Below are 23,791 nucleotides of genomic sequence, written 5' to 3'. Positions count from 1 at the left end.
ACCAGAGCAGTTTTTATCTGCTACGCCACAGCACAGGCCCCGTCCTCCTTCAGAGTGTTTACTTCTGCGTCAGGGGATGTGACACTGCGATGTCTCTTCCTTAGTCTGTTAGCAGGTGGATGACCTCGTTGCTATTCTTCTTCTTCTTCTTCTTTTTTTTTTTTTTCAGGCAGATTTAGACAGTGAAAAAGAGAGAGACAGAGAAAAAGGTCTTCCTTTCTGTTGGTTCTCCCCCTCAGTGGCTGCTACGGCCGGCACTGCGCCAATCGAAGCCAGGAGCCAGGTGCTTCTCCTGGTCTCCCATGGGGTGCAGGGCCCAAGCACCTGGGCCATCCTCCACTGCACTCCCTGGCCACAGCAGAGAGCTGGCCTGGAAGAGGAGCAACTGGGACAGAATCCGGCGCCCCGACCCGGGGTGCCAGCACCACAGGCGGAGGATTAGCCAAGTGAGCCGCGGCGCCGGCCCCTTGATTGCTGTTCTAACGGATGTGCTTGGTCCCCACCAAGGTTCAGGTTGAAAGTTAATTCCCAGTGAAATGGTGTTGAGGAGCGCTGGGGCCTTGGAGTGGTGTGTGGGGTGAGGGGTGCCACCCTCGGGCAGGGAGCAGGGTGGCTCCTGGGGGAGTGGATGCGCGTGGGTTGTGACAGAGCAGCTCAGCCTCCCCTTGGCCTCTCTCTCTGGCTGGTGCTTTTCCACATGTGCCTGCTCACGGCTTGTGCCCACTCTGTTTGCTCTGTGATGCCACCCGCCAGGAGGCCCGGGCCAGCAGCCGAGGAAGGTTGGTGCCATGCTCTTAGGCCCCAGAGCTGTGAGCTGAGTAACCTCTTTTCATGATGAAGTGCCCAGCCACAGGTATTTTGTTATAGCACCAGTACACAGACTGAGACAAGTACCGAGTCAGCCTTGCTGCTGACGTGGACTCCACTTGGCTGTGGTGTGTAATTATTTTTTTTTTTTTTAAGATTTGTTTATTTATTTGAAAGTCAGAGTTACTCAGAGAGAAGGAGAGGCAGAGAGACAGAGAGAGGTCTTCCATCCACTGGTTCACTCCTCAAGTGACTGCAATGCTGGAGCTGGGCCACTCCGAAGTCAGGAGCCAGGAGCCAGGAGCTTCTTCCAGGTCTCCCACGTGGGTGCAGGGGCCCAAGGACTTGGGCCATCTTCTACTGCTTTCCCAGGCCAGAGCAGAGAGCTGGATCAGAAGTGGAGCAGCTGGGACTCGAACCGGTGCCCACATGGGATGCCAGCACTGCAGGCAGCGGCTTTACCCGCTACGCCTCAGTGCCGGCCCCGTGTGTAATTCTTTTTATGTTAGGCTGAATCCTATTTGCATCCATATTCATGAGTTTTCTCTCTGTGTACCATTCCTGTCTGGTTCTGCTATCAGGTTAACACTTCACAGAATGAATTTTTTCTTCTTCTTCTTCTTTTTTATTTATTTGACAGGTAGAGAGAGACAGAGAGAAAGGTCCTCCCTCCATTGGTTCACCCCACAAATGGCTGCTATGGCCGGCGCTGTGCTGATTGGAAGCCAGGAGCCAGGTTCTTCCTCCTGGTCTCCCATGCGGGTGCAGGGGCCCAAGCACTTGGGCCATCCTCTGCTGCTTGCCTAGGTGCATTAGCTGGGAGCTGGCTTGGAAGTGGAGCAGCTGGGACTCAAACCAGAGCCTGTACGGGATGTCGGCTTTGAGGGTGACAGCTTAACCCACGTTACCACAACACTGGCCCCATGCTTTGTTTCTGAGGTCCTCTGCCAGTCTGCCGTCTCTACCTTTTGGTCTTACGTCTGTTCTATGTAGAGTATCTTGGGTTTTTGGTTGTATTCATAGGAGGACTGGTGAAAACTGTGCTTCTCCATCTTCACAGATGGCTGCTAGGAAAGGGAATTGGAAACATTCAGCACTGGATAGAAGAATTAGAGGCCACCGTTGTGGCACAGTGGCTTAAGTCACTGCTTGTGATACCAGCATCCCATGTTGGAGTGCTTGTTCAAGCCCTGGCTGCTCCACTTCTGATCCAGCTCCCTGCTGATGCACCTGGGGAGGCAGTGGAAGACGGCCCGAGTGCTTGGATCCCTGCCACTGATGTGGGAGACCTGGAGGAAGTTCCTGGCTCCTGGCAAACACCTGGCTGTTGTAGCCATTTGGGGAGTGAAACAGTGGATGGAAGACCTCTCTCTTTTTGTCTCTCCCTTCCTCCTTCTGTCACTCTGCTTTCAAATAAGTAAATATTAAAAAAAAAAAATAGGGTACATGTAAAGCAACTGCACCATGCCTGGCACCCAGTGGGCGCTGGATAAATTGATTGCTATTTTTTAATGACTCAAAGATTCTCGTAGTTCTCAATTTAAGTGTTGTTGTGCTATGATTGGTTAATTTGGTTTTTGTGGAACTTGACCCTCTTCCTCCTCTTTTCCTCTCCCTGGGCCATCCCAGGAAACTTGTTAGTGCTGAACAAGTGTTCTGACGCCTTGTCTTGCAGAGAGCAGAGGGCATCAATCCGGTTCAAGACCACCCTCATGAACACGCTCATGGATGTCCTTCGCCACCGGCCAGGATGGGTGGAAGTGAAGGAGTAAGACCCCCCCCCCAACCTTATCCCTTCTTTCCTCTCCCAACCCTCCACGCGTCCCTTCGTTTTTCTCCCAGTTCTCTGGGAGCCCACTGGGACTTGTCCCAGAGCGGCTGTAACATTTGTTTAGACTCACAATGTGTCAGGTGCGTTACTGATGCCATCTGTCTTATTTAAGCCATACAGCCCTACCCAGGAAGACAGGATTACATTCAGAATGACTAAGCCAGTTTTTCAAGGTCACACAGCACGTAGGTGTTGGAGTGGGATTCGAGCCCAGTTCAGTGTAACTGTTGCACAGCCAGTGTCCTGTGGCTCTCTGTAGAAACAAGGAACGCAGCCACCATGCTCCCGCTGGCTGGAATCCTGCAGCGATGGGGCCAGACTGAGCGCTGTTCTTTGCATTCTCTGATGTTCTAGAGCAAGTTGTTTGACCTGCGAGCCTACATTTCTTCTTTTATGCTGAGCTAAGATACAGTGCCTGGCACATAGTAGGTGCTCATTTTGGTTGGGTTTAGTGCTCAGATTAGTAAGGTTTAGAGTCTCAGAGAAAGGTCTAGCATCTGCTGTTTCACTCCCCAGATGGCCACAATGGTCAGAGTTGCGCCAATCCGAAGCCAGGAGCCAGGAGCTTCTTCTGGGTCTCCCATGTGGGTGCAGGGGCCCAAGCACTTGGGCCATCTTCTACTGCTTTCCCAGGCTATAGCGGAGAGCTGGATCAGAAGTGGAGCAGCCAGGACTGGACCTGGTGCCCATATGGGATGCCAATGCTGCAGGTGGAGGCTTAACCTACTGTGCCACAGCGCCGGCCCCTCAAAATGCTTCTACACCAAAATAAGCTGACTCTTTTCATTCCGTTTTCCACAAACCTGTTGACTCCTCGTGGCAGCAGCTAGGCCGGCTGGACGCCCCAGCACTTCACTTGCTTGGTTTCCTTTAATCCTGCCCACAACCCTTCCACACTGGGGCTTTCAGCCTCCGCCTCTTACTGATGAGGAAACTGGGCACGAAGTGATGAAGAGTGCCACGTTTGAGGTCTGTCGGCTGGTCGGGTGGGGCCAGGCTCAGCACCTTGTCTGTCTGTCTGTGGAGTCCAGCTCATCCCCTCTCCATTCTGGGAGCCTCTCAGTGGATTAAAGGACCCTGAGAGCAGGTGCTGTGAATCCATGACGCCGGCTGCCTGGGGCTGGGATCTGGCAGGGACACAGATGTTAAATCACCCACAAAGAAACCAGGCGGTGACCTCCCGTGACAAGCTGGGGCCAGGGGACCCATGACAGTGGAGTCCTACTTCTGGGATTTGGGGGACTAGGACAATGATTTCAGTGATGACGGCAGCTGCCCTGGGTTTGCCTCCATGGTTCTCACGGTCACGCTAATCAGGTACCGAATGAGGTTCCCTGCCCTGGGTACTGAGTTACGGATGTAATGAGGGCTGCACGGGCACTTGGGGGAGGTAGAGAAGCAGTGTTTGCTCATTCATTTGTCCCAGTGCTGACCTTCTCCTGAGTGCCAGAGGGCCAGGGTGCATGGCCATTAGTCCAGTCCACACCCTCAAACCGTTCTGCGCCTCAGGAGACAGCTCTTGATGGGAGCAGGTCCCCAGGCTTCTGGCTCAGGGGGCAGGTGGCAGTGTGAGGCCACGAGGAAAAGCCGTCTTGGGGATGGTCTTCCGCGACCTCACCCTTTATCTTTATGAACATTTTAAAATCTGTCATTTGAAATATTTTATTACTGTCTTTTTAGACCTGATTATTTTTGACAAACTATATGCCAGTCTCATTTTTCTCTTTTGTTTTTTTTTTTGAAAAATAATTCATAAATCATAGAACAAATCATGTTAAAATATGCACTTCCAGGTCTTTCGGCACATTCACCAAGTGGTGTGATCATCACTGTCTAATTCTAGAGACTTCTGTCGTCCGCAGAAGAAACCCTGCACCCACTAGAGGTCGTTCCCACGTCTCTCCTGCCGCCCCTGGCGGCCACTGCCTTACTTCCTGCCTCTATCTATCCGGGTCATTCACATAAGTCGAGTTGTCCACTGTGTGACCTTTTGCTGTCGTCCCTCACTCTCCATGATGGTTTCAAGATTCATTCACGCTGTAGCACCTGTCGGTTCTACATGCCGTTGTGCTGGCGGGGAGTACTCTGTTGTGAGGGGTGCCACGTTTTCTTTATTCATTGGTTAGTGGGCACTTGGGCTGTTGTAAATAATGCTGCTGTGAACATTTTGCCCAGGGATTCTGTTGTGTATTTCAGGTAAAATAACGAAAAGCTGGCGAACACTCGTAGCTGGGAGTGGAACTGCTTAGTCGTGGGACAGCCCCGTTTACGTTTTTGAGGAATGTATGAAGGGGCAGATTCCCCATACCCTCATAATGTTCCTTATTAGCTGCCATCTTTACTTGAGGCACCCAGTAGGTGTGGAGCAGTACCTCCTGTGGTGGTGAGGAGCAGTACCTCCTGTGGTGAGGAGCGGTACCTCCTGTGGTGTGGGGCAGTACCTCCTGTGGTGTGGGGCAGTACCTCCTGTGGTGGTGAGGAGCGGTACCTCCTGTGGTGAGGAGCGGTACCTCCTGTGGTGTGGGGCAGTACCTCCTGTGGTGAGGAGCGGTACCTCCTGTGGTGTGGGGCAGTACCTCCTGTGGTGTGAGGCGGTACCTCCTGTGGTGTGGGGCGGTACCTCCTGTGGTGTGGGGCAGTACCTCCTGTGGTGTGAGGCGGTACCTCCTGTGGTGTGGGGCAGTACCTCCTGTGGTGTGGGGCGGTACCTCCTGTGGTGTGAGGCGGTACCTCCTGTGGTGTGGGGCAGTACCTCCTGTGGTGTGGGGCAGTACCTCCTGTGGTGGTGAGGAGCGGTACCTCCTGTGGTGAGGAGCGGTACCTCCTGTGGTGTGGGGCAGTACCTCCTGTGGTGGTGTGGGGCAGTACCTCCTGTGGTGTGGGGCGGTACCTCCTGTGGTGTGGGGCAGTACCTCCTGTGGTGTGGGGCAGTACCTCCTGTGGTGAGGAGCGGTACCTCCTGTGGTGGTGTGGGGCAGTACCTCCTGTGGTGTGGGGCGGTACCTCCTGTGGTGTGGGGCAGTACCTCCTGTGGTGGTGAGGAGCAGTACCTCCTGTGGTGTGGGGCAGTACCTCCTGTGGTGTGGGGCAGTACCTCCTGTGGTGAGGAGCAGTACCTCCTGTGGTGGTGTGGGGCAGTACCTCCTGTGGTGAGGAGCAGTACCTCCTGTGGTGGTGTGGGGCAGTACCTCCTGTGGTGAGGAGCAGTACCTCCTGTGGTGTGGGGCGGTACCTCCTGTGGTGAGGAGCGGTACCTCCTGTGGTGTGGGGCAGTACCTCCTGTGGTGTGCGGCAGTACCTCCTGTGGTGTGGGGCAGTACCTCCTGTGGTGGTGTGGGGCAGTACCTCCTGTGGTGTGGGGCAGTACCTCCTGTGGTGTGGGGCAGTACCTCCTGTGGTGGTGTGGGGCAGTACCTCCTGTGGTGTGGGGCAGTACCTCCTGTGGTGTGAGGCGGTACCTCCTGTGGTGTGGGGCAGTACCTCCTGTGGTGTGGGGCAGTACCTCCTGTGGTGTGGGGCAGTACCTCCTGTGGTGGTGTGGGGCAGTACCTCCTGTGGTGTGGGGCAGTACCTCCTGTGGTGTGGGGCAGTACCTCCTGTGGTGAGGAGCGGTACCTCCTGTGGTGTGGGTAGTACCTCCTGTGGTGAGGAGCGGTACCTCCTGTGGTGTGGGGCAGTACCTCCTGTGGTGGTGTGGGGCAGTACCTCCTGTGGTGTGGGGCGGTACCTCCTGTGGTGTGGGGCAGTACCTCCTGTGGTGGTGAGGAGCAGTACCTCCTGTGGTGTGGGGCAGTACCTCCTGTGGTGTGGGGCAGTACCTCCTGTGGTGAGGAGCAGTACCTCCTGTGGTGGTGTGGGGCAGTACCTCCTGTGGTGAGGAGCAGTACCTCCTGTGGTGGTGTGGGGCAGTACCTCCTGTGGTGAGGAGCAGTACCTCCTGTGGTGTGGGGCAGTACCTCCTGTGGTGAGGAGCAGTACCTCCTGTGGTGTGGGGCAGTACCTCCTGTGGTGTGCGGCAGTACCTCCTGTGGTGTGGGGCAGTACCTCCTGTGGTGGTGTGGGGCAGTACCTCCTGTGGTGTGGGGCAGTACCTCCTGTGGTGTGGGGCAGTACCTCCTGTGGTGGTGTGGGGCAGTACCTCCTGTGGTGTGGGGCAGTACCTCCTGTGGTGTGGGGCAGTACCTCCTGTGGTGAGGAGCGGTACCTCCTGTGGTGTGGGTAGTACCTCCTGTGGTGAGGAGCGGTACCTCCTGTGGTGTGGGGCAGTACCTCCTGTGGTGTGGGGCAGTACCTCCTGTGGTGAGGAGCGGTACCTCCTGTGGTGTGGGGCAGTACCTCCTGTGGTGTGGGCAGTACCTCCTGTGGTGTGGGGCAGTACCTCCTGTGGTGAGGAGCGGACCTCCTGTGGTGTGGGCAGTACCTCCTGTGGTGTGGGGCAGTACCTCCTGTGGTGTGGGGCAGTACCTCCTGTGGTGAGGAGCGGTACCTCCTGTGGTGTGGGCAGTACCTCCTGTGGTGTGGGGCAGTACCTCCTGTGGTGTGGGGCAGTACCTCCTGTGGTGAGGAGCGGTACCTCCTGTGGTGTGGGGCAGTACCTCCTGTGGTGTGGGGCAGTACCTCCTGTGGTGTGAGGCGGTACCTCCTGTGGTGTGGGGCGGTACCTCCTGTGGTGTGGGGCAGTACCTCCTGTGGTGTGGGGCAGTACCTCCTGTGGTGTGGGGCAGTACCTCCTGTGGTGAGGAGCGGTACCTCCTGTGGTGTGGGGCAGTACCTCCTGTGGTGTGGGGCAGTACCTCCTGTGGTGTGAGGCGGTACCTCCTGTGGTGTGGGGCGGTACCTCCTGTGGTGTGGGGCAGTACCTCCTGTGGTGTGAGGCGGTACCTCCTGTGGTGTGGGGCAGTACCTCCTGTGGTGTGGGGCAGTACCTCCTGTGGTGGTGAGGAGCGGTACCTCCTGTGGTGAGGAGCGGTACCTCCTGTGGTGAGGAGCGGTACCTCCTGTGGTGTGGGGCAGTACCTCCTGTGGTGTGGGGCGGTACCTCCTGTGGTGTGGGGCAGTACCTCCTGTGGTGGTGTGGGGCAGTACCTCCTGTGGTGTGGGGCAGTACCTCCTGTGGTGGTGTGGGGCAGTACCTCCTGTGGTGTGGGGCAGTACCTCCTGTGGTGTGCGGCAGTACCTCCTGTGGTGTGGGGCAGTACCTCCTGTGGTGTGCGGCAGTACCTCCTGTGGTGAGGAGCGGACCTCCTGTGGTGATTTGCTTTTCTCTGGTGGCTAATGCCGTGTAGCCTTTGTTCACGTGTGTTCTGGCCCTTTGCGCATCTTGGAGAAACGTCTGCTCAAAGCCAAGCCCGTTGTTTTCAAACTGAGTCTACATCAGTCAGCTCTGTAAGACGCCTGAGAGGTACTGCCTACGAAGGACGAAGGTTTATTCTGAGTCACAGTTCTGGAGGTTCCCAGTCCGAGATTGGGGGCCCCATCGGGGCAGGCACAGGTGAGGCCTGCAGGTAAGGGAGGGACGACCCCGTGATGCGCCAGAGACAGGGCGCTCTGCTTCCACCCTCCCGTGTCTCCTTAGGAAGTCATCGAGATCTGATCTCGAGCTGCACCCGGCAACCTAATCGGCCACAATCCCTTCCTAGGCCCCTCCCCCGACACTCTAATGGAATCAAGCCCCCCCCCCCCCCCCCCCGCACCCGTTAACTGTTCACGTAGGAGTTCGGCCTTTAAACATCTGCTTGAGCTGGGGGAGCCAAGTCCTGTTGACGCCAGGACAGACTGCTTCCCTTTCGACTGCGACTTGAGTCCTTTGTGCCTTGTCACGTACAGGATTTGCAGATATTGGCTCCCGCTTGGTGCATCCCCGTCCCACTTTCTTGCTAGTGCCTCTGCAGACAGCTTTTTAATTTTGATGAAGCCCAGCTTATCTGTTTTCTTTCGTTTCTTCCTTGTGTTTTTGATGTCACAGCAGAAGAAACCATTTCCGAATCTCAGGTCACAAAGATTTACCCTGTGTTTTCCTCTAAGAGTTTTATAGTGTCAGCTCTCATGTTTAGGTCTTTCATCCAGCTCGTTAGAATTTTTGCATATGGTATGAGGTAGGGGGCCCAGCTTTGCCCTTTTAAACGTACCCATCTTTTAAGCATTTCTAATTTGAAATAATTTAGACTTGCAGGAAAGTTTCACAAATATAGTTGTCCCTCAGTATCCTTGGGGAAGTGGTTCCAGGACCACCCCTCCCCCATGCCAAAATCTACAGATGTTCAAGTCCTTTATATAAAGGACTTAAAGGCATAGTCTTTACATGTAACGCATGCATAGCCTCCAATATACTTTTTTGCAAAGATTTATTTGAAAGTCAGAGTTACACAGAGAAAAGGAGAGGCAGAGAGAGAGAGAGAGAGAGAGAGAGAGAGGTCTTCCATCCCCTGGTTCACTCCCCAATTGGCTTCAACAGCCAGAGCTGCGCTGACTCGAAGCCAAGAGCCAGGAGCTTCTTCTGGGTCTCCCACGCAGATGCAGAGGCCCAAGCACTTGGGCCATCTTCTACTGCTTTCCCAGGCCACAGTAGAGAGCTGGATCAGAAGTGGAGCAGCCAGGACACGAACCAGAGTCCATATGGGATGCCGGCACTGCAGGTGGCAGCTTTAGCTGCAACACCACAGTGCCAGACCCTCCCATATACTTTTTTTTTAATAAAGATTTTTTATTTATTTGAGAGGTAGAGTCACAGACAATGAGAGGGAGAGACAGAGAGAAAGGTCTTCCTTCCGTTGGTTCACCCCTCAAATGGCCGCTACAGCTGGCATGCTGTGGCTGGTGCGCTGCACCGATCCGAAGCCAGGGGCCAGGTGCTTCTCCTGGTCTCCCATGCGGGTGCAGGTGCCCAAGCACTCAGGCCATCCTCCACTGCCTTCCTGGGCCACAGCTGAGAGCTGGCCTGGAAGAGGAGCAACCGGGACTAGAATCTGGTGCCCATATGGGATTCCAGCACCCAGGCGGAGGATTAGCCAAGTGAGCCACGGCGCTGGCCCTCCCATATACTTTTTTTTTTTTAATTTTTTTGACAGGCAGAGTGGACAGTGAGAGAGAGAGACAGAGAGAAAGGTCTTCCTTTGCCGTTGGTTCACCCTCCAATGGCCACCGTGGCCGGTGCGCTGCAGCCGGCGCACCGCGCTGATCCGATGGCAGGAGCCAGGTGCTTATTCCTGGTCTCCCATGGGGTGCAGGGCCCAAGTACTTGGGCCATCCTCCACTGCCTTCCTGGGCCACAGCAGAGAGCTGGACTGGAAGGGGGGCAACCAGGACAGAATCCGGCGCCCCGACCGGGACTAGAACCCGGTGTGCCGGCGCCGCAAGGCAGAGGATTACCTCCCATATACTTTTAAAAAAGATTTCTTTATGTATCTATTTGAAAGGCAGAATAACGAAATGAGAGAGAGCTTCCATCTACTGGGTCCTCCCCAAATGGCCTCAGTGGCTGGGGCTGGGTCAGGTGAAGCCAGGAGCCCAGAATTCCATCCAGGCCTCCCGCATGGTGGCAGTGGGCCCAAACACTTAGGCCATCTTTCGCTGTTTTCCCAGGTGCATTAGCAGGAGCTGGATTGGAAGGGAGTATCCAGGACTCGAGCAGGCACTCCACACAGGATGCCAGCGTCACAAGCTTGGCTTAACCCACTGCACCGCATCGCCAGCCCCTCCTGTATGCTCTAATTCATCCCTAGATGACTTACGCCGCCTGGTGCGAGATGTTGCTATTGAAGTAGCTGCTGTTCGGTGTCACGTAGGGCATAACAACGAGGGAAAAAAATATGTTCGTGTTCACCGCAGATGTGACTTCTTCTCCCAGTATTTTCCACCCAGGGTTGCAGGAAGGCGGGCCAGCTGTAGTGCACAGCCCCCTTGTCAGTGCCTTCACCTGGTTTCCTCTGCTCCTGTAATCCTAATGGACTTGTCCGAGTTAGGAAATTAACACTGCTACTTAGTGTGAACTGAATTGGAGACATCATTTGGATCTCACTGGTTTTCCCCGAGTATCCTTTCTCTGTTTCGGAGTCCGGTCCAGGATTCCCCCTGCAGTTAGTTGACTGCATCACCTCAAATACACGACCGTGCCTCGGTCTTTCCTCACCCTTTGTGACCCTGACACCTTGATAGTTCTGTCCGGGCATTTTGCAGAGCGATCGCACTTTGGGTTCATCTGGCATTTTCTCGTCCCAAGGCTGTGCATTCTGGCAGGAAGGCATGGAAGTGCCGCCGCCCCTTTCCCGGGGCACCACGTCAGGGTTCGTGATGCCAACCTGTCTCTGGAATGTTACCCAGATGACCAGTGAAGGTGTTGCCTGCCAGGCTTCTGCAATGAAAATGAGCTTTCTTCTTTTTTAAAAAAATTTGTTTTAAAAATATTTGAGAGGCAGAGAGAGATTTCCCATCTGCTGGCTTACACCCCAGATGCCTACAGTTGCCCCAGCTGGGGCTGAAACTGAGCGCTGCGAACTTAATTCAGCTCTCCCATTTGGGTGGCAGAAAGCCAACTTCTGCAGGGAGTGGAATCAGGAGCCAGAGGCGAGTATTGAACCAAGACACTCCCGTAGGGGATGCGAGCATCTGAACCTGGTGTCAGCTGCTAGGCCAAATGCCCAGCCCTCTTCTTCTGATTTGTACTTAATACATACTATGCAAATATCAACAGACTTGGTTTTTTTTTATTTTTGTGCTATTTGAAAGGCAGAGAGAGAGAGAGACACTCCCCAAATGGCCAGGTCTGGGCCAGGCTGAAGCCAGGAGCCAGGAACTCCTTCCGGTCTCCCTTGTGGGTGGCAGGGACCAAGTGCTTGGGCCATCTTCTGCCTCTTTTGCAGGTGCATTAGCAAGGAGCTGGATTGGATTTGTAGCAGTGAGGGCTTGACCCGGCACTCTGTGTGGGACATCGGTGTCACAAGTGGCAGCTTCACCCAGGTTGCCACAGCACCTGCCGCAGGATCAGTGAACTTTACAGCAAGGTTTCAGATCTTAGAGGAGTCTGGCCTGAATCTGTTATTATTGCTACACTGACTGAAACGGCGACTCTGACTCAGGGGTTCCTGCTCCATCTATAAAGAAACACTTCTCTCCCGCGTCCATCTAGCAATTAAATGTCAGTTTCGCTCCTGGGAGTCCACAATCCCAACCAGAAGTTTTCACTCTTGGACGTCCCACGTAGGGGAAGCTGACTCTCAGGAAAGACCGCGGGTCCCCGAGGCGGCAGGAGCCAAGCCAGGGCTCCTGACTCAGGGCCGGGGGTGCCTGTGCAGCGGAACCTGGCTCAGAGCAGGCCCTGGGGGGAACGGGGCCGAGGCGCCTGGAGGAGGCCCCAGTGCACCGGCCAGCGTTGGCTGCAGCGGGCCTGTCTCCGGCAGCTTTCCATCTGACTGCGGAAGCCAGCCCTCACCACTGCTGTGCCTGCGGCGTGGCCCCAGGGGAGGTTTGGAGAGGGACCAGGCCCGGGGTTTCATTAATAACTCAGGGTGCCGCTGCGAAGCAGGTAGCTCCTGGCTGCATCGCCATCTGTGCGTGCCGTGTGCTGTTTGGATTTTCCGCAAGATCCACTCAGTGTTGTACTTAAATAGAGGAGCTCGTGACGTTATATGTAGAGTGACGGGTTTGTCTTGATAGTTATGCCGTTTATTCCAGTTAATATATATTTTTTTAAGATTTATTTATTTGAAAGACAGAGGCAGAGAGAGAGAGGGGTCTTCCATCCACTGGTTCACTCCCCAGTTGGAGCTGCACCAATCCGAAGCCAGGAGCTTCTTCTGGGTCTCCCAGGTGGGTGCAGGGGCCCAAGCACTTGGGCCATCTTCTACTGCTTTCCCAGGCCATAGCAGAGAGCTGGATCTGAAGTGGAGCACCTGGGATTCAAACCCATATGGGATGCCGGCGCTACAGGCGGTGGCTTTACCCGCTATGCCACAGCACTGGCCCCTCCAGTCAATGTTAAAATAGGGACATGGCTGTTAACCTTTTAAAAGGCAGACTGAGGCTTGTGGCTGTGATGGGGGCCTGTGTGCTGGGAGGTGTCACCCACACAACGCCCCCTGCAGGAGACTGAGAACGCTTCTCCATCACCCCCCACCTCCCCACCCCTGAGCTCCACCTGAGGCGGGGCCTGCCTTGCTGCCTTCAGGGGCCCCACCGTGTGCAGGGGAATCTGGGAATTGAGGAGCGGTTTAATCTGCACTCTGCTTCCTTGAAAATCCCTAAGGGAGTTCCAGCCACAACCCAGACTTCTCCAGCTGCTACTGCTGTAGCAGGTGACGTCCAAGGTGCTCGGGCCCCTGCCACCCGTGTGGGAGACCCGGATGGATTCCTGGCTCCTGACTTCAGCCTGGCCCAGACCTGGCTGTTATGGACATTTGGGGGAGTAACCGAGCAGATGGAAGATTCTCTCTCTCTCTCTCTCCCTTTCAAATAAATAAGTCATAAAAAAAATAAAATAAAAAACTTAGCTGCTAAGGCAACACGGCATTCAGCTCACAGCTCCTGTGGCCAGGAATGGGGCTTCTCTCTGCAACACCAGGGGCCAGAGTGAGGATGAGGATGAGGAAGAATCCATTCTGGGGGCCACTCAGAGGAGGCGCTTCCAGAGCTCAACCCAAGAAGGACCTCGAGGCTTCTCCATGCGGCCTCGCCACCCTCAGTGCGCCCTGGCATCTCCTTTCCCCCCCTCCCCCACCCCACCCCACCCCACCCCGCCCACCTGGCCGTGCCCAGGTGCTGCTCAGCTTTCCCCTCCAAGGTGTCAAAGCTCAGCACAGTGTTTGTAATGGGAAGAAGGGCACTCAGCCAGACACCTGGTGACAGGAAGACAGGCGTGTGCACTGTGGCGCGTCCACTTGCTGGAGGGGAGGCAGAATGAGACTCACAGATATCAGGGGCTGGATCCCCCAAACGAAAGGTTGCTGAGAAAAAGCAAGGTGTGTGAGGAGACCACAGTGGCCGGGCTCCGGAGCCCGCGGCCTGAATTCAGGTCCTGCTGTGCCGCCTGCCAGCTAGATGAATGTGAGTGAGCTCTTTAATCTCTGTGCCTGCCTCAGTTTCCTTGTAGGCAAAACAGGTGTAATAATGGAACCTAACACTTAGGGTTTCTTTTTTTCATTTTTAAATATTTATTTATTTATTTGAGAGGCAGAGTGAGAGAGAGAGAGAGAGACAGAGTCTTCCATGCACTGGTTCACTTCCCAAATGGCCACAATGGCTGGATCTGTGCCAATCTGAAGGCAGGAGCTTCTTCCAGGTCTCCCATGCGGGTGCAAGGGCCCAAAGACTTGGGCCATCTTCTACTGCTTTTCCGGGCCATAGCAGAGAGCTGGATCAGAAGAGAAGCAGCCGGGACACGAACCGGCACCCATACGGAGGTTTAACCTACTATACCACAGCACTGGCTCCAGGGTTTCTATAATGATCAAGGAGGTACATTTGATAGCCGGCGCCGCGGCTCACTAGGCTAATCCTCCGCCTTGCGGCGCCGGCACACCGGGTTCTAGTCCCTGTCGGGGCGCCAGATTCTGTCCCGGTTGCCCCTCTTCCAGGCCAGCTCTCTGCTGTGGCCAGGGAGTGCAGTGGAGGATGGCCCAAGCTTGGGCCCTGCACCCCATGGGAGACCAGGAATAAGCACCTGGCTCCTGCCATTGGATCAGCGCGGTGCGCCAGCCGCAGCGCACAGGCCATGGCGGCCATTGGAGGGTGAACCAATGGCAAAGGAAGACCTTTCTGTCTCTCTCTCTCACTGTCTACTCTGCCTGTCAAAAAAAAAAAAAAAAAAAAAAAAGGAGGTACATTTGTAAAGTCCTAAGGACAGGGCCTAGCACCTAGAAAGCCTAAAAACCTGCCACGTAGCTCCACATCCTACGTCTGGGCACACACATGCAGCAATCCTGCAGAGGCCCCATATAGAAATGACACACCACGCTCCCATTAATGGTTTCCCCTGGGTCAGGAGAGAAAAACATTCAGGGGCCTTCAGTTACAGCTGTCATTTTTTACTTAAAAAATCGGGCGACTGTGGCCATGTCATTTTCTTTCCTGTGGCATCTTTCCAAGCCCCTTCCCTCTGCTCTCCAGCAGTGGTACCCAGATTTGGTGGGTGAGTCTAGTTTCCTGCCCCTCTCCCTAGCACAGTGGGGGACAGCAGGCTCAGGAGTTGGAGGCTGGCAGGGGCATGCGCGAGTCCTCCCCAGCAGTCCGTCCTATTGAGAGCTCTGCGGATTCACTGAGGGCTTGGTGGCTGGTAAGGGCTTGCAAATGTTGCCTAATTCCTCTGCGGGGGTGGCCAGGCCGGCAGCAGGACCAGGTGAGGGTGGCTGGTGGGCCCCTGCCCTAGCGAGTGATGGGAGCTGCGGACGGCTGTCAGCCCTGCCCATCGAGGCCAGGAGGCGCTGTGGGCGCACCTGCTGCTCGTTCAAGGGCAGCCAGCTGCCGGGATTTTCATGTCCGCCTTGCCGAGCTCTTGCTCTACTCTAACAAAGTAGAGGTGAGCAGCAGCGGCCCACAACTGACCCCCAAAGACCCTTAAAGGCGCTCCGTGTGTGCGCTCGTGCAGGCCCCTCCAAGGGCCACGGAGCCCAGCAGCAGCCAGGTCCTCTGGCTGTGACTCTGCGTCTCCCTCCCGCAGTGAAGGGGAGTGGGATTTCTACTGGTGCGACGTCAGCTGGCTCCGGGAGAACTTCGACCACACCTACATGGACGAGCGCGTGCGCATCAGCCACTTCCGGAACCACTACGAGGTGGGTCTGCTCAGGACACTGGGGGCAGGCGTGAGCAGCGTTCAGGGGCACAAGGGCCAGAGTAGAAAAACCTGTGGGAACGTGGGGTCCACCACCCACGCTACATGGGAGGGTGTGAGGCTCGGAGCCTGATGCGGGAGTTGGCTGTCCTGGCCTTGGGCTTTGGGGTCGCGACCTCAATAGCAGCCATGTGAGAGACAAGCTGGTGGGGGTGCAAGGACTGAGGGAGCAGCAGGCTTGGGGAGTGACGGTAGTCTCTGGGGAAGGCTTGATTTCTAAAGACAGGTGGGCTGGGGGAGGGGGAGGGGGAGGGGAGGCTTGCAAAGTGCTAGCTCAGCAGTGGCTACTTAGTGTAGCTTAGTAGTTAATAGAAAAACTTAATTGTTGGGGCCAGCGTTGTGCCATAGCAGGCAAAGCCACCGCCTGCGACTCCAGCATCCCCTTTGGGCACTGGCTTGTGTCCCAGCTGTTCCACTTCTGATCCAGCTCCCTGCTAACGACCTAGGAAAGCAGTGGGGAAAATGGCCCAAGTGTTTGGGCCCCTGTATCCACGTGGGAGACCCGGAAGAAGCTCCTGACTTCAGCCTGGCCCATTCGTAGCTGTTGTGGCCACCTGGGGAGTGAACCAACTGAGGATCCCTCTCCCTGACCCTGCTCCCCCCGTCTATAACTCTTCCAAATAAGTGCATCTTCAAGAAACTAAGCTTATTTTCATCTTGTTTGAAAGGCATAGGGTGGGATTACGTCTTCCATCTGCTGGTTCACTTTCCAAATGCTCACAACAGCCAGGGCTGGGCCAGGCTGAAGCCAAGGGCCTGGACCTCCACCCGGGTCTCCCACGGGGGTGGCAGGGAGCTTGGGGTGAGGAACGTGACCTTCGGAGTCGACGGGCACGGGGGAGGTAGCTCTGGGCAGCTGGGCCCCCGTCTCCTCCCCTGGGAGGAGGGTGTGAGTGTGGTCACTCCCGCTGCTCCTGTCTCGTGAGCCGGGGCGGGGAGGCCGCGGGGCCCTCACGGCCTGCCCTGCCTCCCAGCTGACCCGCAAGAACTACATGGTGAAGAACCTGAAGCGGTTCCGGAAGCAGCTGGAGCGCGAGGCGGGGAAGCCGGAGGCAGCCAAGTGCGACTTCTTCCCCAAGACCTTTGAGTTGCCCTGCGAGTACCACCTGTTCGTGGAGGAGTTTCGCAAAAACCCGGGAATCACCTGGATCATGAAGCCCGTGAGTGCCCGGGGCGGGGGCAGGGGGCCCACTGCGGGCCGGGCTCTGCTGGACAGCTGGCCTCACATGGCCTCTCTGCCTGCCCTTGAGGGCTGGCGTGGGCTCCGCTTCTCCGCGGAGTGTGGGCCCAGCAGCTGTGACTGGCACACAGTAGGTGCTCAGTAAGCACTTACTGAATGCACAAGTGGTGCTCGGGCCCCAGGGCAGGGAATCCAGAGCTCTCTTCTTGGCCCGAGGGACAGCAGTGGCTGTGCAGCCAGGGGCGTTAGTGGTGTTGGTGTCAGCCCAGTCTTGAAAGAGCCCGGGCTGTGTACCCAAGCATCCGCAAATACAGGGAACAAGGTGGGAGAACGGAATTCAAAGGCAAGTTTGCTTTGGTGCAAAAAACTTGGAGTCACTTGCAGAGTTTGCTCACGACGTGCATCTCTGTGGGCTTCTGGAAGGGTCCTGGGCCTCTCTAAGCGCTTGTTTTATAGAAAGCCCTTGGCCTCAGCCCGCAGTCAACAGAGGAGAGAGGTGCTGAGTGTTGGCGAGGAGGCTGGCGTAGGAGAGGGAGCGCAGGGGCCTTGCCGGCCGCGCAGGCATCTCAGAAGCCAGAGGTTGGGCTCTGAGACCAGACCCTTTGGTCTGGGTCCTGGCTGTACCACTTGGTGGCTGTGTGACCTAGGACAGGTTACCTAACTTCTCTGTGTCCCGGTTCCCTGATCAACCACATTGGAATAACTGTTGTACCTTGCATAGTGTTGTGTGGCTAAGTCGGGTAACACAGGTAGGGAAGGTGGTAAGTACCCAACAAGTGAGAGCCGCTGTTCTTCATGTTACAAGAATCAGCATGGCGCTGCCTGAAGGCATCGAAAGGATGGACGGACAGACAGAGGGAGGGAGGGAAGGGCGTCCAGGCAGAGGGAACTGCATGTGCGGAGTGTGTGGCCCAAGCCCTTCAGGGGTCAGGAAGCCAAGTGGAGGGCAGAGCACCTGCTGGTTGCCCGCTTGCCACCAAGCCATGGGCCGCCATGGTCTTGAAGGCCATCATCAAGGCTCCTGTCAGCTTTCCGGGCCAGAGCAGGAGCCAGGCCTCCGGGAGAGAGCTGGGGGCAGGGAAGAGGGCACGGCCCTTCCTTGTGGAGCTGAAGATTGGGGCCCAGTGTTGGCTGATGCTTGGCTGGGGACCCGGTGCTGGGCAGGAGAAACCCCCGGGGTGCTCCCAGCAGGTGCTGGGCCCAGATGTCCCCGGGCACCTCTGCTTCTTCAAGGCGTGGCAAGGAGGGCTGGAGCTTGGCGCGGTGGGGATTAGGCAGATGATAATTTGCACTAATTGGGAACGAGCGACTGTGTAGTAAGTTGATTCCTTTCCCAGCCTACAGCCTTTGTTAGCAGCAGACGCTGCAATTAAGAGGAGGAATCTTGGCTGTCTCCCTAGAGAGCTGAGCCGCCCCATCTGGGGAGTGGGGGGAGGGTGCTTCTGGTCTGCATGGCCTGGGTTCTGGCTCTCTGTGAGTGAGAACAGGTTACTGAGTGCCCCCTGGGTGCACCTGCTCATCCGTCAGCTGCAGGGGAGCCGGTTCCCCCTACCTACAGGCTGCAAGCGATCCCGGTGCAGAGAGATCGTGCTGTCTGCGTGACCACGAGTAACAGGCATTTGCGTTGTTACTTCTAGGAGCACAGGCAGATCCCTGGGAAGCACCTGGCCAGTGTCTCTCGGGCTTTAGCGAACCTGCGCGTCCCCCGGGCACCTGGTGAGACTGCAGTCTGTGCTGCAGCAGGTCTGGGCAGCACTGGGCATCTGCAGCTGTGGGGCCTCGGACAACGCCTGGAGTAGCCAGGTTTCTGGGCGGGGGCACAGTCCTCTCGAGAGCTTGTTAAAGCACCCCCACCCCAGCCCCCAGAGGTCTGATTCAGGAGTTAGAGAGAAGGAGAGGCAGAGAGACAGAGACAGAGAGGTCTTCCATTTGCTGGTTCACTCCCCAGTTGGCCGCAATGGCCAGAGCTATGCAGATCAGAAGCCAGAAGCCAGGAGCTTCTTCCGAGTCTCCCATGTGGGTGCAGGGACCCAAGCACTTGGGCCATCTTCTGCTTTCCCAGGCTGTAACAGAGCTGGATTGGAAGAGGAGCAGCCCGGGCTCAAACCAGTGCCCACATGGGATGCTGGTGCTTCAGGATGGGGCTTTAACCCGCCGTGCCACAGCGCCGGCCCCTGGATTTAATTACTTTGAAAGAGAGCTAGAAAGGGACATCTTGCAGCCACTGGTTCACTCCCCAAATGGCCGCAAAGACCAGGAGCGGGCTGAAGCCAGAGCTCCATCCAGGTCTCTCACGTGGATACAGGGCCCCAAGCGTGTGGGCATTCCCCCGCGCTTTTCCAGGCCACCAGCAGGGAGATGGATTGGAAGTGGAGCAGCCAGGGCACAAAGCAGTGCAGATATAGGATGCCAGTGTCACAGGCAGCGATGTCACCCGCTCTGCCACAGTGCCGGCCCCCAAGAATAGTGGCTTCAAACACAAAATGTTTGTTTATAAAAGAAAGCAATTACAAGCAAGGAGCTCAGACTCCCAGCACGGAGTCCTGACAGGGAGAGAAGGGGATTGGCACACACTGAATCCACGGACCAGACTGCCACGTTGTACCCCATAGACACATCTGTTAAAATAACGAGCAGGTGGAGGTATGCCAGGCTAAGCCCCTGCTTGGGATGCCCTTACCCATATCACAACCCCAATTTGAGTTCCTGTGCTTCCAAGCCAGCTTCCCGCAATGTGCCTGGGAAGGCAGTAGATCGTCCAAGTAGAGGTTCCAGCCTGGCCCAGCCGTAGGCGGTGTGGACATCTGGAGAATGAGCCGGTGACTGGAAGACCTCCCTCTCTGCCACCGCGTCCTTCCTTCCCACCGTCCTGCTCTCCCCCTCACTCTGCCTTTAAATAAATGTTTTAAAAACAAACTATATTTAAAAATAGTTACCAAACTGTTACTCTGGGTCCTCCAAGAAACAACCACAAGACAAGGCTAAATATACCAGAGGCATTTTTTTTTTTTTTAAAGATTCGTTTTTATTTATTTACTTGAAAGGCAGAGCGACAGATCTTCCATCTGCTGGTTCACTTCCCAGATGGCTGGGCCAGGCTGGGGCCAGGCATCTGGAACTCCTTCCAGGTCTCCCATGTGCATGGCAGGAGTCCAAGTGTTGGGCCATCTTCCTCTGCTTTCCAGGTGCATCGACAGGAAGCTGGATGGCAAGCAGGGTAGCCGGGACTTGAACTGGCACCCCAATGTGGGATGCTGGCATCTTAACCCACTGTGCCCCGAAATGCGCCAGAGTTTTGCCTGTAGGAGAAAGTGGAGAGGGAGCAGGGTGAGGCGGGGAGAGCGTCCAACCTCGGAGTGGAGAGGAGAGAGGGGAAGAAGCAAGGGGCCAGGGAGAGTGGAAGCTCCTAGATCAAGTGCAGCCTGAGGGTGAGTCCAGCCAGGCCCCAGGGAGGCCCCAGGGAAGTCGCTGTCGGGGTCCTCCCCTGTGTCTCCGGAACGGGCAGCAGCCCCTGGCAAGGACGTCAACACCGCGTGGTGCTCGGCCCGCTGCTCTCCTGCGCTGGAGGCCTGTGGGGCACGACTTCGCTGCCCCCTCACAAGCTGTTCAGCCGTTCTCTGTGCCACGGTACTCAACGCTAACCATCGCTGGCTCCAGGTCGTGTAGGGCGTGCACCGTCCTTTGAGACCGCGGCAGTGATTGCAACATAATGTGAAAATGGCCGATTGCTCTGGATGGCAGCGTCACTGGCACCGCTGATAGCTTGTGATGTGCTGCCCGCACGCATAGCAGAATTCCTTCTGCTGGAAACGCGACAATCTGGGTAGGAATTAGTGAAGATAAAGATGAAGTCCATCTCTCATGTGAGCTTACAGACCTTGGGGAGTGTCCTCCAATGGAGAAAGGGCAGTTCCAGGGACGATTTGCAGGCGGCTCGCGCCTCTCGGTCACAGGGTGGCTGACACAGCTCTAGCCACACCCCTCCCGCCTCCCTGGCCTTGGGTCCCTTTTGGAAAAGATGAAGCTCCTCCCAGAAGTCCTTGCAGCAGACTTTTGTTGGCCAATCATGTGGCAGTGGCATGGAACCCCAATGGGGGGCTCAGACCTCCCCAGAGGACGCAGGGGTTGAGCTAAATGGGAAGCAGCGTGTCCTGTCAGCAGGGATGGGGGGAATAGCTGTGTGGGAGACCCCTGACTGCTCAACACCTGGTGAGTGTGGCCTCTAGCAGGGACAGAACAGTGGTGACACGGGACGAGGACTGAGTGGCCACAGCTGGTATAGTTCATTCTAATAATCCACTCAAATATTGTTTCCTAGCAAAAATAATCTTTTTGGAAGAGACATAATTCAGGAGCCAGCGTTTTATACCACGTTATCAAGTAAGACAGATGCTCCCGGAAGCAGCCCCGCACGTGTGGTGTCACGATTTTGGGTGCCCCTAGCGCTGTGTCCTGCTGGCCAGGTGACTGGGCATGTGCGCAGCCTCCTGGCTCCTCGCTGTTCTTGGCTGAGCCCTGGGGGTCGTGTCAGTGCCTCTGCCCGAAGGCCTCCTTTTGGAGCTTTGACGTGGGCATGTGTGGAGGTCTTGGTGCCTGGCTCGGCGTGGACCCCGGAGAAGTTCGCCACTGGCGTTACAACCTCAGGGTCCTGGAGTCACATTCTGGCTCCTCCGCCTGAGTGACACAGCCCGCAAAGCGTAGTGACTTGAAGCGCCAGTGCTGCCTTGTTTGTGGCTCAGGAGCCTCCGGTGGCGGTGGCGGGAGGTGTGAGCCTCTGCAGAGGGCGGGAAGATGAAGTGTCCCTCCGCCCCTCCCACGCGGCATGGTGCTGGGCTTCAAGGGTAACGCCCTCCCGGCAAGAGAGCCAGGCGGGAGCTGCATTGCCTTTAGGATCCAGTGCTGCAACCCACACACCGTCACTGCGGCTGGACACTATCGTGACGGTCCCTAAGGCTTGCCCCCGGATCGAGGGGCTTGGACTCTGCCTTGGGTTGCCCGTGGGGCCCTGGAGAATACAGGGGCCTGGGAATATCGGTGATCATTTGTGGAGGTGGCTGTTGGAACTGCAGGCGGCACTTCCGCAGACAATTAGCATTTAAAGAAAACAGGAACCAGGCCTTTCCTCCCATGTCACCTTCCTCCCTGATGCATTTTATTTATTTATTTTTGACAGAGTGGACAGTGAGAAAGAGACAGAGAAAGGTCTTCCTTTGCCGTTGGTTCACCCTCCAATGGCCACTGCAGCCGGCGCATCGTGCTGATCCGAAGCCTGGAGTCAGGTGCTTCTCCTGGTCTCCCATGCGGGTGCAGGGCCCAAGGACTTGGGCCATCCTCCACTGCACTCCCAGGCCACAGCAGAGAGCTGGCCTGGAAGAGGGGCAACTGGGACAGATTCCGGCACCCCGACTGGGACAAGAACCCCGGGGAGCCGGCGCCACAGGTGGAGGATTAGCCTATTGAGCCCTGGCGCCGGCCTCCTGATGCGTTTTTTTTAAATGATTTAGAAGGTAGAATTAAACAGGGGCAGAGCCAGAGAGAAAGGTCTTTTTTTCTTTTTTTAATTTTCTTATTTGAAAGAATTACACAGAGAAGGAGAGGCAGAGAGAGAGGTCTTCCATCCGCTGGTTCACTCCCCAGTTGGCCACAAAGGACAGAGCTGGGCTGATCAGGAGCCAGGAGCTTCTTCCAGGTCTCCCACATGGGTGCAGGAGCCCAAGTTCTTAGGCCATCTTCCACTGCTTTCCCAGGCCATAGCAGAGAGCTGGATTGGAAATGGAGCAACTGAGACTTGAACCAGCACTCATAGGGGATGCCAGCATTGCAGGTGGTGGCTTTACCCACTATGCCACAGCACCAGCCCAAAGAGAAAGGTCTTATGCTAGTTCACTCCCCAAATGGCCACAAGGGCTGGAGCTGATCTGATCCAGGGCTAGGAGCTTCTTTGTCTCCCACGTGGGTGCAGGGCCCAAGCACTTGGGCCATATTCTACTGCTTTCCCAGGCCATAGGAGAGAGCGCAGTCAGGAGCAGCTGGGACTCGAACCGGCATCCTATGGGATGCCAGCACTGCAGGTGGCGGTTTTACCTACTGCACTGTAGCGCCAACCCCCCCTCCCCCCATGCATTTAACAAGGAGAAAAATCTGTCCCAGGATTGCCAGACAGATGTCTTCCAAGGTTTCATTGGCCAAAAGTGGGTCTACCAGTTGCAAGGGGAGCCAGGAAAACCAGTATCTGGCCTCTGTCTCCGCCGTGAGAGGTTGGGCTTTGCTGCCAGGAAAGGACTGGCTGTGGCGAGGGCAGCAGGGGTGGGTGTGGCTCCCAGACCAGAATGTGTGAGCCTAAAGAGGTACTTGGAGTGGAAGTAGGAGTCCAATCTGAATGTTCACAAAGTAAGTGCACTCAAGTAACCAACAGCCAGGTCATCAGCAAAGAAGCCCCTCGGGCCCCTTCCGTGCACAGAGCCCCGGGCCAGTTGTGGCATAGGCTCAGTTTGTCTGTCCAGACTTGATATGCGCAGAGTCAGAGTAGGACTCCATCGTGTCTGGTTCCTCCCCTTCAGTGTCATACGGTTCGTCTTCTTGATGGGAGTGTTTGTTAACCAGTGACAGTCGGTCATGGTCGTATCCCAGTCCATGGGGCCAACGTGTATCCATTTGGGAGTTTCAAGGCTGGAGCAGTTACGAATGGTGCTGCTGTGGGTGTCTGTGTCCGGGTGTGCGGGTGCCTAGGAGAGGAATTGCTGAGTCGTAGTTTTGAGGATGCCACCTAAGGGTTTCCCTGCAGCGCACACTCCACCTGCCGTGAGTAGAGTTTCAGGCTCTCCAAATCCTGCCCAGCACTTGGTGGTGTCTGTTGTTCTAGCTGTTCTCAGGGAGGGCGTAGTCATACCACACTGGGAATCTCATCTGTGCTTCCCGGGTGGCTGGTGCCGTCACGCACCTGCTCCCGTGTTGACGCTGAGCAGTCTTCCTTTACCAAGTGCCCATCCAAGTCTTGCAAAGTTGAGGACTGCTGGAAGCCGTGGCTCGGGTGCTTTCCCAAAGTGCTGTGCCTGCTTGGTTGTCCTTAAGCCCTTGCCTATGGCCCACAGTCTTTTGGGTACCCCATCTTCTGGGCACCCTCAGGGTGCGTGGCACAGCAGGCAGAGCAGGG

At 56.2% G+C, this 23,791-nt stretch overlaps 1 protein-coding gene across 18 annotated transcripts in view; it reads left to right on the top strand.

Moving 5' to 3' along the window:
- The window catches only part of TTLL9 (tubulin tyrosine ligase like 9), a 56,865-nt gene that overhangs the window by 14,908 nt on the left and 18,166 nt on the right, over positions 1–23,791 (top strand). For 11 of the 18 annotated variants that reach the window (XR_016215887.1, XM_008256157.5, XM_051845141.3 and 8 more), the window contains exons 3-5: positions 2,483–2,575; positions 15,288–15,399; positions 16,433–16,618. Coding sequence is in view for 17 of the 18 variants with exons in the window: in XM_008256157.5 (XP_008254379.4) it covers positions 2,483–2,575; positions 15,288–15,399; positions 16,433–16,618 (391 nt within the window). In the remaining variant the exon portion in view is untranslated. The other 7 variants (XM_089307215.1, XM_089307214.1, XM_089307216.1 and 4 more) reach the window with 5 other exon arrangements.

The sequence above is a fragment of the Oryctolagus cuniculus genome, chromosome 11 (assembly GCF_051225735.1).
Source record: "Oryctolagus cuniculus isolate XC-2025 breed Fujian yellow rabbit chromosome 11, ASM5122573v1, whole genome shotgun sequence".
NCBI lineage: Eukaryota > Metazoa > Chordata > Mammalia > Lagomorpha > Leporidae > Oryctolagus > Oryctolagus cuniculus.
The sequence above is the reverse complement of the archived record's forward strand: the minus strand, read 5'-3'. Positions and strand labels throughout refer to the sequence as shown.